General features: G+C 43.2%; 1 protein-coding gene across 2 annotated transcripts in view; it reads left to right on the plus strand.

The window, feature by feature from the left end:
- Positions 1-15,616, plus strand: part of LOC122539684 (uncharacterized) — a 65,962-nt gene that overhangs the window by 46,355 nt on the left and 3,991 nt on the right. Inside the window, exon 5 of one of the 2 annotated variants that reach the window (XM_087977661.1) lies at positions 3,230-3,367. The exons of the other annotated variant lie outside the window; for it this stretch is intronic. Within the exon in view, the coding sequence (XP_087833787.1) occupies positions 3,230-3,367 (138 nt within the window). The remainder of the gene's footprint in view (positions 1-3,229; positions 3,368-15,616) is intronic. 2 annotated transcript variants of the gene reach the window in all.

The raw sequence follows: 15,616 nt of genomic DNA on the forward strand, positions 1-15,616 counted from the left end.
CCAATTCTGTCTCCAAATGACTAGTTCTCCCTGTATTCCACGAGATCTAAGCTTGCTAACCAGTCTCCCATGAGGAACTTGTCATAAAAGGCTTGGCAATTCAGTAAAGTTGAGCATGGAGCTATGTTGACTGTTGCAGAGACTAAATTATTCACTAATGTCCTTTAGGAAAGGAAATTTTCTATTCTTACCTGGTCTGACTGTAGTATGAATTCTGCACCAACATTGTTGACTCTTAACCTTTTTATTTAAAGAGTTCCAACAAGTCCCTCAGTCAAATGAAGACAGGTCTCAAATGGCAATAACTAGAGGCATGACCAAATTAAGTATTAAACATTTTGAATGTTCCAAGTTTCCTATGGTGGTAAGGGGTTGACCTCCGTTGTGAACAAAATTCTGTCCAGTGACCCTAGAGAAAGACTAACTTTGTAGACATCAGCCCTTTGTTTTAATGCTCCCTATGGAACATTGGATTTTGCTAAGGCAGTAGGCCTTTGGCCCTTTCAGCCCGTTCTGCCATTCATCAAGATTAAGACTGACCTGTTCGTGCTCTCAACTCCAATTTCCTGTCTATCCCAATAATTCCTGACGCGCTTGCCTATCAACAATCAATCACAGCTGAAAAAGGATCGGGGCTCCAAAGCTTGTGTTTTCAAATAAACCTGTTGGACAATAACCTGGTGTCATGTGATTTTTGACCTTGTCCAATCCAGTCCAACACTGGCATCTCCATATCAATCTATCAAACTGATCCTTGGCTAAAGTAAATTACTGTTTTTTAGATTAGATTAGATTAGATTAGATTAGATTACTTACAGTGTGGAAACAGGCCCTTCGGCCCAACAAGTCCACACCGACCCGCCGAAGCGCAACCCACCCATACCCCTACATTTACCCCTTACCTAACACTACGGGCAATTTAGCATGGCCAATTCACCTGACCTGCACATCTTTGGATTGTGGGAGGAAACCGGAGCACCCGGAGGAAACCCACGCAGACACGGGGAGAATGTGCAAACTCCACACAGTCAGTCGCCTGAGGCGGGAATTGAACCCGGGTCTCTGGCGCTGTGCCACCGTGCCGCCCGACTGGTGCTGGTTGTGTACTATACCCAAGAAACACGCAGGGGAGGGAAATAAAAAGTGGAGAAACATGAATAAATTCCACTCACAATGCAGTGGTTGCAGCAGAGGTATAGACACGTGAAGCTAAACACAGTGTCCCACAGAGTCTGTCAGTGTTCCAAAGTATGGAATGGCAGAGATTTTCTGCACCTCCTGATGTGGTCTCCTCTACATTGGGGATACAGTATGCCAACTTGCGGAACATTTCAGAGAACATCTCTAGAACACATGCACTAAACAACCCCTGTGGCCGAATACTTCAACACACCCTTCCCACTCCACCAAGAACATGCAAGTCCTGGGCCGCCTCCACCGCCAGGTTCTAGTCACCCAATGCATGGAGGAAGAATGCTTCATCTTCTGCTTCGTGATGCTCCAACCACACAGGATCAATTTTGATTTCACCAGTTTCCTCATTTCCCCTCCCCCCACCTCATCCCAATCCAACCCTCCAACTCGGCACCACCCTCTTGAATTGTCCTACCTGTGCATCTTCTTTCCTACCTCTCCACTACACTGTATGCTCCAACCTATTGCCATCACCTCTGATCTTCATCGGCCTATCGCATTCCCAGCTACCTGCCCCCCCACCCCAGCCTCATTCCCCTTCCACATATCTGTCAGCCCCCTTGGGCCTCCCCCACATTCCTGATGAAAAGCTTATGCACGAAACTGCTCCTCAGATGCTGCTTAACCAGCTGGGCTTTCCAGTGCCCCACTTTTTGACTCTTATCTCCAGTCCTCACTTTCTCCACATTGAAGAGGTAAACTGTGTCCTTAAAATGACGATCCCAGTTCCAAGAAGAACTGATTGTTGTTGGGTCAGTGGGATTACAGGGAAAACCTTGTTAGAATCTTAGACTCATGAAGCACAGAAAGAGGCTATTCATCCTGTCTGGGTCAACTCTTCAAAAGAACTATACAATTAACCTCATCCCTTTGCTCTTTATCCAGAGTCCTGAAAACCTTCCTTTTCTGTTATTGATTCAATTATTGGCATAAGCTATGAGCAAAAATATCACAAACACCTTCAATTAGTGCATCCTAAACTGAAGTAACACAGTATGACTGATCTCTCTGCCATTTACAGTATCAAAACAAATATAGTTTTGAACATTTTATTAAATTTGCCCATAACCTGCTCTGAGAAGAACAACTGTAAATCCCATATCCTGTAGAACATTTTTATATTTCTGCTCTATGTTCCCTCCAAAGCATTGAGATTCTTATTAAAGTGTGGTGCCCTGATCTAGGTATAATACTCTAATGGAGGCCTCACGAATGATTTGAAAAGATTTCACAACTTGCCTGTTTTCAGTTATACCCATATTCCTCTGGTCATGAGGTTGCAATTCCAATCTGTTAGTTTCCATGCACCTTGCCCTGCCACATTCAGCAGAAGGTTTCGGTTAGACCCCTGCTCTCCTGGTTCTTACATTCTTTTTAAAACATAATATTAGTTGTTATCTCAACATTGACCACACAGAGGAGTAGGGTGAAAATTTAACAAGGTAACACACATCTCAAACCAAGCACATATTTTGGAGATGCCGGTGTTGGACTGGGGTGTACAAAGTTAAAAATCTGAATGTAAAATTTCAGTTAAATCACACTGCAAATTTTTGCTATAAATTCTGTGTTACGATCGAGCCCTCCACAATCACCTAATGAAGGAGCGTCGCTCCGAAAGCTAGTGTGTTTCCAATTAAACCTGTTGGACTAAAACCTGGTGTTGTGTGATTTTTAACCAAGCACATATTGTTTGTCCATCTGATTCACTCAGTTGCACTGTTATCAAGAGTTTGATAGGCTGTTATTTGAATCCGAATTCCAAGAGATAGAGCTCTGACTCTAATGATTCCTGCCTTGCTGATGCTGCCTTTCCTTAGCTAAAGCCTTATCCTACAGAGGATCAGTGGGATGGAAATGATCCCATGTTTCCATTCTTAAGCAGGGCGGAAGGATTAATATTCTTTCCACCATTGCCACCACCCAAAATTACAAGGCATGTTACTATTAATTCACTACGATGAACCTATTTGACATGTCAATGTGATTTTGTGCTGTTCAAATATAAGACCTTGCTTTGCCTGGCTTTTGTGAGATGTTTTCCAATTCTTTTCAGGGAAGCTTTAAATCACAACAGGATGTGCAGAAAGAGGCTTTGACCAGAAGCCCTGATGAAGATATGGCACTGAACATTCAAAACACTGGGATTTCAAAGTGTAATGAAAATGCTGAGGTAACCTCATTCCAAAAGTTCTCTGACTTCTTTCCCACCGCAAAATTTACAAACAACTCGATCTCAATCTGTACTTGCTATGAAGGCAGCACAGTGAACTACTCCCAGACTTCAGAAACAACTCTAAAAAATGCAGAATGTACTTCAGAACCTCAGCAGGTCTGGCAGTATCCATGGAGAGAGAAACAGAGTTAAAGTTTTGATTCTAATATTACCCTTCTTCAGAACTCACTTCTTCAGGATAACTGAGCTCCAAAGAATGGTCATATTTGACTTAACAAATCAACTCTATTTTTGTCTCCTCAGATACTCCAGACTTGCTGAGTTTCTCCAGCACTTTTTATTTTTCTTTCAGATCTGCAGCATCCACAGTATTTTGCTTTTATTTCTAAAATGCTTTATTGTCTGTGACTGGCTGGTGCACAAGTATTACAGTCACAGAATTCTTACAGTGTGGAAGTGGCCATTTGACCCATCGAGTCCACACCAGTCTTTCAAATAGCATCCCACTGAGACATACCACCCCCCACCCCAACCTATCTCTGTTACCCTGTATTTCTCATGGCTAACCTACCTAGTCTTTGAGGAGAAAGTGAGGTCTGCAGATGCTGGAGATCAGAGATGGAAATGTGTTGCTGGAAAAGCGCAGCAGGTCAGGCAGCATCTAGGGAACAGGAGAATCGACGTTTCGGGCATTAGCCCTTCTTCAGGAATGAGGAAAGTTGGTCCAGCAGGCTAAGATAAAAGATAGGGAGGAGGGACTTGGGGGAGGGGCGTCGGAAATGTGATAGGTGGAAAGAGGTCAAGGTGAGGGTGATAGGTCAGACTGGGGTGGGGGCGGAGAGGTCGGGAAGAAGATTGCAGGTTAGGAAGGCGGTGCTGAATTTGATGGATTTGACTGAGACAGGGTGGGGGGAGGGGAAATGAGGAAACTGGTGAAATCCGAGTTCATCCCTTGTGGTTGGAGGGTTCCTAGCCGGAAGATGAGGCGTTCTTCCTCCAACCGTCGTTTCGCTGTGGTCTGACGATGGAGGAGTCCAAAGACCTGCATATCCTTGGTGGAGTGGGAGGGGGAATTGAAATGTTGAGCTACAGGGTGGTTGGGTTGGTTGGTCCGGGTGTCCCAGAGGTGCTTGCGGAGCGTTTCAGGGAACACCTCTGGGACACCCGGACCAACCAACCCAACCACCCTGTAGCTCAACATTTCAATTCCCCCTCCCACTCCACCAAGGATATGCAGGTCTTTGGACTCCTCCATCGTCAGACCACAGCGAAACGACGGTTGGACGAAGAACGCCTCATCTTCCGGCTAGGAACCCTCCAACCACAAGGGATGAACTCGGATTTCACCAGTTTCCTCATTTCCCCTCCCCCCACCCTGTCTCAGTCAAATCCATCAAATTCAGCACCGCCTTCCTAACCTGCAATCTTCTTCCCGACCTCTCCGCCCCCACCCCAGTCTGACCTATCACCCTCACCTTGACCTCTTTCCACCTATCACATTTCCGACGCCCCTCCCCCAAGTCCCTCCTCCCTATCTTTTATCTTAGCCTGCTGGACCAACTTTCCTTATTCCTGAAGAAGGGCTAATGCCCGAAACGTCGATTCTCCTGTTCCCTAGATGCTGCCTGACCTGCTGCGCTTTTCCAGCAACACATTTCCATAACCTACCTAGTCTGCACATCTGTAGCCACTATAGGCAACTTAGCATGGCCAATCCACCTAACCTGCACGTCCTTGGAATGTGGGAGGAAAACAGAGCATCCGGAGGAAACCCGCACAGAAATTGTGCAAACCCCATTCAGCCACCCGAGGGTGGAATTGAACTTGGTCTCTTACGCTGTGAGGCAGCAGAGCGAACCACTGAGCCTCTGTGTTGCCCAAAGCATCAGGCTCAATCTGTAAAGGAGAAAATAGCTTCCTGAGAATCTATTTGTCAGGTATAATTTGTTCTCCTTTATGCTCGACAATCGGGTTTGATTCGTATATGCACAAGTCTGATAGGAAGTGCCCTGCGCCATGTTTGTGCATAGCAAGCATGTACACAAAGAAGAGGCGATTGATCTAGTGGTATTATCACTGGACTGTTAACCCAGAGACGCAGGCAAAGTCCTTGGGTACTGTGTTTGAGTCCTGCTATAGCAGATGGTAGAATTTGAATTCAGTAACCATTTGGAATTCAGAGTCTAATGATGACCATAAATCCATTGTCAATTGTTGGAAAAACCTTTAGGGAAGGAAACTGCTATCCTTGCCTAGCCTATATGTGTCTCCAGACCCACAGCAACATGGATGACTCTTAACTGCTCTCTGGGTAATTAGGGATGAGCAATAATGCTGGCCTAGCCAGTGATGCCCTCATCCCATGAATGAATATGTATAAAAAAAGTCCTACACAGAATCTGATGTTAATCACCCTGTAAAACATTTCCTGCCAGTGCTGACACTTTCAAACTTAACACCTACCTAACCTCTCACAGCTGAACTCAACATTCTTCAGCATGAAGGGGCCTCCGTGTCTGGCACAGTGGTAGAGTCTCTGTCTCTGAGATATGAGTGAAGGGTTTAAGTCCTGTCAACTTCAGAAGTGTGTAATAACATCTCTGAACAGGTTGATTCGAAAATATCTAAAGTCAGCTTTGATTTTCAAAAATGGTAGCCACCACCAAGGGGTGCAGTGGTTTTTTTCCCCTTGCAACTTCATTTTGTCTCTCCTGCTCCCTCTCCCTCCCCCCAGTAATAAGAAACATATCAGTTATATGTAAGCACGTTTCTGCATTACTTAGAATCCCTACAGTGTGGACATGGGCCATTCAGCCCAGCAAGTCCAAAGAGTTACCCACCCAGACCCATTCCTTTATTTCTCTACATTTCCTCTAAATGATGCACCTAACACTACAGGCAATTTAGCATGACCAGGCATGACCAATCCACCCAACCTGCACATCTTTACATTGTGGGAGGAAACCAGAGCACCTGGAGAAAACCACACAGACAAAAGGAGAATATGCCAACTCCACACAGACAGTCTCCCAAGGCTGGAGTCAAACCCAGGTCTCTGGCACTGCAAGGTTGCAGTGCTAACCACTGAGCCATCATGCCACTCACCAGATATTTAAAAAAAAAGAAATTACGCTCAGTGAGATTTCAGGAATAATTCCATATATTTAAAAATCAAAGTGATTCCAAGTAAGAATCTATTACAAATGCCACACTTTATTCTTGGGGTTCACATGAACATGCTCAGACTTATCCTTTTAATTTAATTTCAAGCAAAAATCACATGTATGAAGGTAAAAATCATACAACACCAGGTTATAGCCCAACAGGTTTAGTTGGAACCACTAGCTTTCGGAGCGCTGCTCCTTCAACCACCTGATGAAAGAGCAGCACTCTGAAAGCTAGTGCTTCCAAATAAATCTGTTTGACTATAACCTGGTGTGGTGTGATTTTTAACTTTGTACACCCCAGTCCAACACCAGCGTCTCCAGATCATGTATGAAGATGAATAAATTCAGTAGTGAATCAACATAATGCTTTAATTGGTGTCTGATCAACTGTCAGTCAGCAGCAGCCCCAAATCCTTTCGAAGAATCTTTTAATGTGATTGTGATTTTCTATGTTGGCTCACACAACACTTTCTATAGATAAGAGTTCAAATTGAGTTTGATGTCAGGAAGTTTATTAGCAACTAACTGTGCACTAATTTGGCATCTCAGACGCGCACTTACAGTCTAAATCATGTATTTATTTTACATTACTGCAGCTGTACAGGGCCCTGGTGAGACTGCACCTGGAATATTGTGTGCAGTTCTGGTCTCCAAATTTGAGGAAAGACATTCTGGCTATTGAGGGAGTGCAGCGTAGGTTCATGAGGTCAATTCCTGGAATGGCGGGACTATCTTATGTTGAAAGATTGGAGCGACTGGGCTTGTATGCCCTTGAGTTTAGAAGTCGGAGAGGGGATCTGATTGAGACTTATAAGATTATTAAAGGATTGGACACTCTGGAGGCAGGAAGCATGTTTTTGCTGATAGGTGAGTCCCGAACCAGAGGACACAGCTTAAAAATAAGGGGTAGGCCATTTAGGACAGAGATGAGGAAAAACTTCTTCACCCAGAGAGTGGTGGGTGTGTGGGATGCTCTGCCCCAGAAGGCAGTGGAGGCCCAGTCTCTGGATTCGTTTAAGAAAGAGTTGGATAGAGCTCTCAAGGATAGTGGAATCAATGGTTATGGAAATAAGGCAGGAACAGGATACTGATTGAGGATGATCAGCCATGATCACAATGAATGGTGGTGCAGGCTCGAAGGGCAGAATGGCCTACTCCTGAAAGTAATATTGTCTATTACTATTATATTGTATGCATCATTGGCTAGCTGACTAACAGACTGACTAGCAGACTTGCTAGTTATTTGCTAGTAGACTGGCCAACAGCCTGACAAACTGATTGTCTTTCCAGCAGTCTGACGAGCTGTTCACCAACAGACTGACTAACAGACTGAATTGCTATCTGATGACAGACTAACAGGTTGAGTACCAGACTGACAAGCTGTTTGCTAACAGACGAACTGATTGAATGTACAGAGTCAGAAGTCATATAACACCAAGTTTTAGCCCAAAAGGTTTATTTGAAATCACAAACTTTCAGAGTTTGTGAAGACTTCACCTGACGAAGGGGCAGCACTTTGAAAATTTGTGATTTCAAATAAACCTGTTAGACTATAACCTGGTGTTGTGTGACTTCTGACCTTGTCCACCCTAGTCCAACATGAGCCGTCCACATTATGAATGTACAGAGTGTAAGACCTCTTGTAGGAGAGAATCACGTCATATTGTCATCCAGCTTTCTTATACGTCGAGTGCCTTTCTGAGATCTGAGCAATAATACACTACAACACCACTTCTACCTTACTGTGAGGTAGATTTGTGTTGTGTTTATAGGATTTAATTGCCAAACCCTTTATTACAAAATTATCCAATAGGATCTTTGCGGAAAGCAATATTAACAATTTGCATTTATGTAGATCCTTTAATGCAATGAAATCTCTCAAGGTGTTTCACAGGAACATTTTTTTATAATGTCATGGCAACGAAATACATCTGTGTTTTGAACAACTTAGTGCTTCATTCCTGTGCTTGGTCTTCCTTATCTCTGAGAAACAGCTTGCAGCATTCTACACTTTTATTTCTATTTTTAAAAACTTTTCAGCCTTGCAAAGCATTTGGGGAAATGAAATGAATTTCGGCAAACAATGCTGCAGTAATTTGTATTCAAGTGTTGGAGTGAGACTTCCCAAAGTGGGGGTCAGGAAGTCGAATACGGTTACATCTGGAATTCTGCTGTCATGAGCTTCGAGGAAATGTTTAATGTACAGATCCAAGGAGCAATTAGGAAAGTGAACAGAATATTATCATTTATAACAAACGAAATTGAACATGAAAACAGGGACGCTATGCTTCCAGTTATACAGGACATTGGTGAGATCACATCTCAAATAAGGTTCCCCATGGTAGGCTCATTCAGAAGGTCAGGAGGAATGGGATTCAGGGGAACATAGCTGCCTGGATACAGAATTGGCTGGCCAACAGAAGACAGCGAGTGGTAGTAGAAGGAAAATATTCTGCCTGGAAGTCTGTGGTGAGTGGTGTTCCACAGGGCTCTGTCCTTCGGGCTCGATTGTTTGTAATTTTTATTAATGACTTGGATGAGGAGATTGAAGGATGGGTCAGCAAGTTTGCAGATGACATAAAGGTTGGAGTTGTCGTTGACAGTATAGAGGGCTGTTGTAGGCTGCAGCGGGACATTGACAGGATGCAGAGATGCGTTGAGAGGTGGCAGATGGAGTTCAACCTGGATAAATGCGAGGTGATGCATTTTGGAAGGTCAAATTTGAAAGCTGAGTACAGGATCAAGGATAGGATTCTTGGCAGTGTGGAGGAACAGAGGGATCTTGGGGTGCAGGTACATAGATCCCTTAAAATGGCCCCCCAAGTGAACAGGGTTGTTAAGAAAGCATATGGTGTTTTGGCTTTCATTTACAGGGGGATTGAGTTTAAGAGTCGTGAGATCTTGTTGCAGCTCTATAAAACTTTGGTTAGACTGCACTTGGAGTGCAGTCCAGTTCTGGTCGCCCTATTATAAGAAAGATGTGGATGCTTTGGAGAGGGTTCAGAGGAGGTTTTCCAGGATGCTGCCTGGACTGGAGGGCTTATCTTATGAGGAGAGGTTGACTGAGCTCAGACTTTTTTCATTGGAGAAAAGGAGAAGAAGAGGGGACCTAATTGAGGTATACAAGATAATGAGAGGCATAGATAGAGTCGACAGCCAGAGATATTTCCCAGGGCAGAAATGACTAACACAAGGGGTCATAGTTTTAAGCTGGTTGGAGGAAAGTATAGAGGGGATGTCAGAGGCGGGTTCTTTACACAGAGAGTTGTGAGAGCATGGAATGCATTGCCAGCAGCAGTTGTGGAGGCAGGGTCATTGGGGACATTTAAGAGACTCCTGGACATGCATATGGTCACAGAAATTTGAGGGTGCATACATGAGGATCAGTGGTCGGCACAACATCATGGGCTGAAGGGCCTGTTCTGTGCTGTACTGTTCTATGTTCTATGTTCTATGTTCAAATACCGTGTGCAATTTTGGTCTCCTGTTTTAAGGAAAGGTTAAATGCATTGCGGGCAGCTCAGTGAAGATTTGGAAGATTTGGAAGATTGAGAGCTGGAATAGTGAGGAAATATTGGACAGACTGAGCTGGTTTTCACTTGAGTTTAGAAGAGATTTATTTAGTTGAGTGTATAAGATCTGATATGGTCTTGACAAGATGGAAATAAGAAGGATGTTTCATCTGTAGGTCAGCCCAGGAGGTACAGCTTAAACGTGAGGAGTCACCCTTTTAGAACAGAGATATAGGGGAATTTCTTCTCATTGTGCAATTTCAGAACTTCCTGCCTCAGAAGTGGAGGCTGAATAAATATTAAGCAGAGGTAGATAGATTCTGAAAAAGGGTCATTGGCCCCAAAATGGTATCTCTGCTTTTGTTCTACAGACCTTTTGAGATTTTCCAGTAATTTCTGTTTTCGTTTCTGACTTCCAGCATCTGAAGTTCTTTATTTTTATTGTTGTAGATTGATTCTTGTTAAGTAGGGGAGGAGATAGGAGTGTGAAATTGAAAACGAAAACAGGTCATCTGTAACGTTATTGAATGGTAAAAGCAAGGTCAATGGGGTCGATGGCCTACCTTTGCTCCTAATTCATGTGTTTATGTTCATGTAATTGCCACAGCTTGAACAGCAACCTCAAAACTGGGCAAGGACAACATTGCCTATGGATCACGAGGTGACCACCTTTCTGAACTGGGTTATGTCGCTGTCTCCATCAAGGCTATAAGAGAGATATTAACAGCACCTCAAATGTTTTGGAGGTGCCAGTGGTGGACTGGGGGGGACAAAGTTAAAAGTCACACAACATCAGGTTATAGTCTAATGGAGTGGCACTCAGAAATCTAGTGCTTCCAAATAAACCTGTTGGACTGAGTTTTAACCCAAATAAACCTGTGGTGTGAGTTCTAACCTCATAAATTACAGTACACTAACAGCTGTATAAGAATGATCACTTAATCTGGCTATGCAACGAAAGATGCCATTATCTTTTTCCTACAGAGTGAAGCAGGCGATGCCAGCACAGGGGTTTGCTAGAATCGTAGGCTTTCCCATATCACATAGTGCCATTGACCAAATTGTACATTACCTTTGTTAAAATCCCTATGGAGACAGACAACTTTTGAAAAAAGATGCCTGAATTTCCAACAATTGACTGAAAGAATTACACAAGAAGATTTTAGCTGTCACTTTTTTTTACTGTAACAAATGAGTTAAAAGCACCATTGTCTAAACAGTATTTCAGTTAGCTTTATTTTATTCATTCATTCATGGGATGAGGGTGTCACTGACTAGACCAGGATTTATGGCCCATCCCAGAGGGCAGTTAAGAGTCGATCACCCTTTATCTGGAACCATAGGCGGCCCCTCATTAAGCTGAAGAAGCTACAGCTTCCACAGGCAAGGGGTGGATTGGACTTCCCAGATTTTAGGAAATATCAATTAAGTTCCCTATTAAGTTATATAGCTGATTGGGTCTTGTCTGATCCACAATCAATCTGGTTGGACATCGAGGCTTCTCAAGTAAAATACCCACTTATTAACCTTTTATTCTCAGACAAGAGGAAAATCATTACAGATCACTGTAAAAACCCTATAATACTGAATACAATCAAGGCTTGGAATATAATGCGGCAAAATGAGGGTAATTCACATAAAACATCCCCCTATGCACCGATAGTGGGAGCATGGGGATTCCAACCGGGGTTAACAGATGCCACTTTTAAACTCTGGAGAGCCAGGGGTATCTCATGTCTCGGGGATTTATTTAAAGATGGGGTCCTGATGTCTTTCGGACAGCTGCGTCAGAAATTCGGATTACCCAATGGAGACCTCTTTCGATACTTCCAAATTCGAGATTTTATACAGAAGAAGACTACGTTATTAGATAGTCTTTATAAATCCGATAGAGAATGTCGTGTCCTACGACCAGTGGGGGTATCTTCCGTCAGTAATATTTATCATTTGCTACATGATGAAGTATCGGGAGATATGGATAATCTGCTTAAAACATGGGATCAGGATTTGGGACTAGAAATCTCCACAGAAACGTGGAATGATATCTGGGAAAATGCTAGAAGAATTACTATTTGTAACAGAACCCAGGCTATCCAGCTGAAGATACTTCATAGGGCCCATATAGCACCGGTTCGATTGGCAAAATCTAAGGCAGGAGCATCTCCAATGTGTCCTAAATGCAAAATAGAGGTGGGCACTCTTGTACATTGCTTATGGACCTGTCATAAGATCCGTGGATATTGGACTAAAGTAGCAAGTACCCTGACAGAAATTTTAGGAACGGAAATAAAAGTGGACCCCGTATCTCTCTTATTGGGCTTTTCGAACTTTCCCTCCCTGGACACGTACGGGAAGAGACTATTTTCTATTCTTTCTTTCTGTGCAAGGAAAAATATTTTGATGAATTGGGTGGCGGAGGGCCCCCCTGGACTTTCAAATTGGCACAGACTAATTATGGAATGTATTCCCCTTGACTTCCTTACAAACATGGTGCACCGAAAGACCGAATTATTTTATAAAATATGGCAGCCCTTTTTGAATTACATAAATACAGATATTTCGGCTATCCTAACAAGGGCTTTTATTTAATTGAGACTACAGACCTGGCTGGTCCGCGGCCCCTCGGGGGAGGAATCCCGCACGAATACGGGTTTATCATATCTGATGTTAACACATCCCGAGCATGTAAGAGACTTAAATATACACCCTGGTTAGTTGTAGGTTAGATTAGTAGATAGTTGAGTTTTGTCTGTTTGTTCTTTTTTGTTGTTTTTTTTTCGGTTTTTTTTTGTTGTTTTGTTTTTTTTTTGTCAAATTTTGGCTATTGTATATTTGAGCTAATTGTATATCAATGTTTATATCTGAGAGTTTTGTTTATTTTTGTAAACTTGTAAAAATGTTAAATTTCTAATAAAAATATCTATAAAAAAAAAGAGTCGATCACATTGCTGTGGGTCTGGAGACACATGTAGTCCAAGATCAGGTAAAGATGGTAGTTTCCTTCTCTCAAGGGCATTACTGAAAATAATTAGATGTGGTTATTTAATATAGGAGCTAGATACAGGTCTTAGGGCGACAGGGACCAAAGCGTTGGTGGGAAAGTGGGAATAAGAAACTGATTTGAATGATTATATTGAATGGCAGAGCAGCCTTGAAGTGCTGACTGTTCTACTTCTGCTCCTAGTTTGTATGTTTCTAAATATAACAGTAAAAGCCATTGGTAAATGCAATTTCCAACTCTCAATTTATAAGTTCACCCATTACAAAGTCTGTGTGAAATTAAGCCAATTTCTCTTGTCCATTCGTTTAGCACATAAGGGACATATTTTTAAGGTGAGAGGAGAAAGATTTGAAAAGGACTTGAGGGGCAACATTTTTACACAGAGAGTTGTTCATGTTTGGAATGAACTGGCAGAGGAAGTGATGAATGCTGGCGCAGTAACAATGTTTAAAAGACATTGTTTAAAAGGATAAGTACGTGAATGGGAAACGTTTGGGGGGATATGGGCCAAATGCAGGCAAGTGGGATTAGTTTGATTTGGGAGCATGGTTGATGGCACTGCAGAATGGCATCAAGTAGCTTTGGGATTAGAAAACCTCAGTTGACTGCCAGACACCAAGTCAGAGCCCAGGCAGATTGACAGGGTGAGAGCAAGAATGCTGTTGGCCTGACAGTGGATGATAAGTTAATATGCTTCAGAACCACTGGCACTGGAGGTGTGCCTCACCAATCTGGCTGCTTCCTCTGGTGAATAGGTTGAGGATTAACCCTGAACTGTGGTATATAGTACAATTGTGAGAACACTCTGAGCATTCTGAGCTTTGCTGGATCCTGCTTGTATTGCATTGTCACATATTGCATCATGGTGGTTTCCATGGAAGAGTTTGGAGAGATTTCTGTGTTGGAAAGGGTAGACTCCATGCTTGGGTCAAAGTCTTAATGGGAGGCAATGCCTTGTGTTATTATTGCTAGACCTATTAATCCAGAAACCCAGGGAATGTTCTGGGGACCATGGCAGATGGTGGAATTTGTAATTCATTTTTTTTTAAATCTAGAATTAAGAATCTACTGATAATCATGAAACCATTGTCAATTGTCAGGAAAAGCCTGTCTGGTTCATTAATGGCCTTTAAGGAAGGAAATCTGTCATCCTTGCCTGATCTGGCCAGACCCACAGCAATGTGGTTGACTCTTAACTGCCATGTCTGTAATTGGGTATGGACAATAAATGCTGGCCAAGCCAGTGATGCTCTCATACTGTGAATGAATTTTTAAAAAGTGTTCCTTGAGACACGTTCAGGTAGGCTTCCCAATGCACCAAGCATTAGACCTCCATGGCCTCTGTTTCAATTTTAGAACAAGAGGTAGGTCATAAGAGGATAGGTTCTAGGATTTAGTTTTTAGGCAAAATGCAACAGAATCTCTGAACTCTCTTCCCCAATGAAAGACTGTGAATGCTAGAGATCCATTTATATAATATAATCAAAGACTGATAGATGATTGTTACACAAGAATATTGAGGGAAAATTGAGCAAATGGAGGTAAATAGAGTTGAATATGGATCTGCCATGATTCAGTTGAATGATTGAATATATAAAAGGGAATGAAAGGCCTCATAATGTTCAATGTTCAGATGATTAGCTCTAAAATCGTTGCAATGTGGAGTGTATGGACTTATCTGGAGGTGAGTGTGACCAGCCTGAGGAGGTGGCAATGCTTCTTCATTAATTCATTGTCTGGGTACGAAGGTTTGGAATAGCACAGTGGTTCAGTAGTTACAACCAGAGACCCGGATTTGATTCCACCTGCTACTACTCCAAGTTCAAAGTAACCCTTCGATTTACTATCATCAATGTGCCTATCCAAGAGTCGCTTAAATTTTTCCAATGTATCTGACTTTGAGCCACTCTACTCACCAGCAACACCCCCCCCCCCCCCCACCTGCCCCGAACCCCCAGGTACTACTCCTGCAACTGGAAAAGATGCAAAAACCTGCTGGCACAGCACCCCCCTCACCTCCATCCAGGACCCCTTCCAGGTGAGACAGGGGTTCACCTGTCTTTCTTCCAATCTAGCTTGCTGCATCAGGTGCTCCCGCTGTGATCTTCTCTACATCAGGGAGACCGAAAGTAAACTTAGGGAATGGTTTATCAAGCATAGTAGACTGGCCCACAGAGGCTGACCGGACCTCCAGTCACTGTCCATTTTAATTCTCATTCTCACTCCTTTTCCGACATGACCATCCTTGGCCTCCTCCATTGCCACAACGAATCACACCACAAATTGGAAAAACAACACCTCATCATCCATCTGGGCAGCCTATAGCCTGGAGGACTCAACATTGAGTTCACCAATTTTGAATAACCTCCCTTCTCATCCCCGACTCCCTTCTCAGTCCCTCCCTTTCCCTTCCACCCCTCCCTACCATCAACCAGATTCATTCCTCCCATTGAACAACCAGGTCGTACCCTCTACCTGTCTTCATCTATCCTCACTTTACCACCCTGCCTCCACCACCCCTTTTATCTCCAGCTCCCCCTATACTCAACCCCAGTCCTGAAGCAGG

The sequence above is a fragment of the Chiloscyllium plagiosum genome, unplaced genomic scaffold (genome assembly GCF_037043375.1).
Source record: "Chiloscyllium plagiosum isolate Xiang-an unplaced genomic scaffold, Cpla_swu_hap1 HiC_scaffold_32, whole genome shotgun sequence".
Taxonomy (NCBI): domain Eukaryota; kingdom Metazoa; phylum Chordata; class Chondrichthyes; order Orectolobiformes; family Hemiscylliidae; genus Chiloscyllium; species Chiloscyllium plagiosum.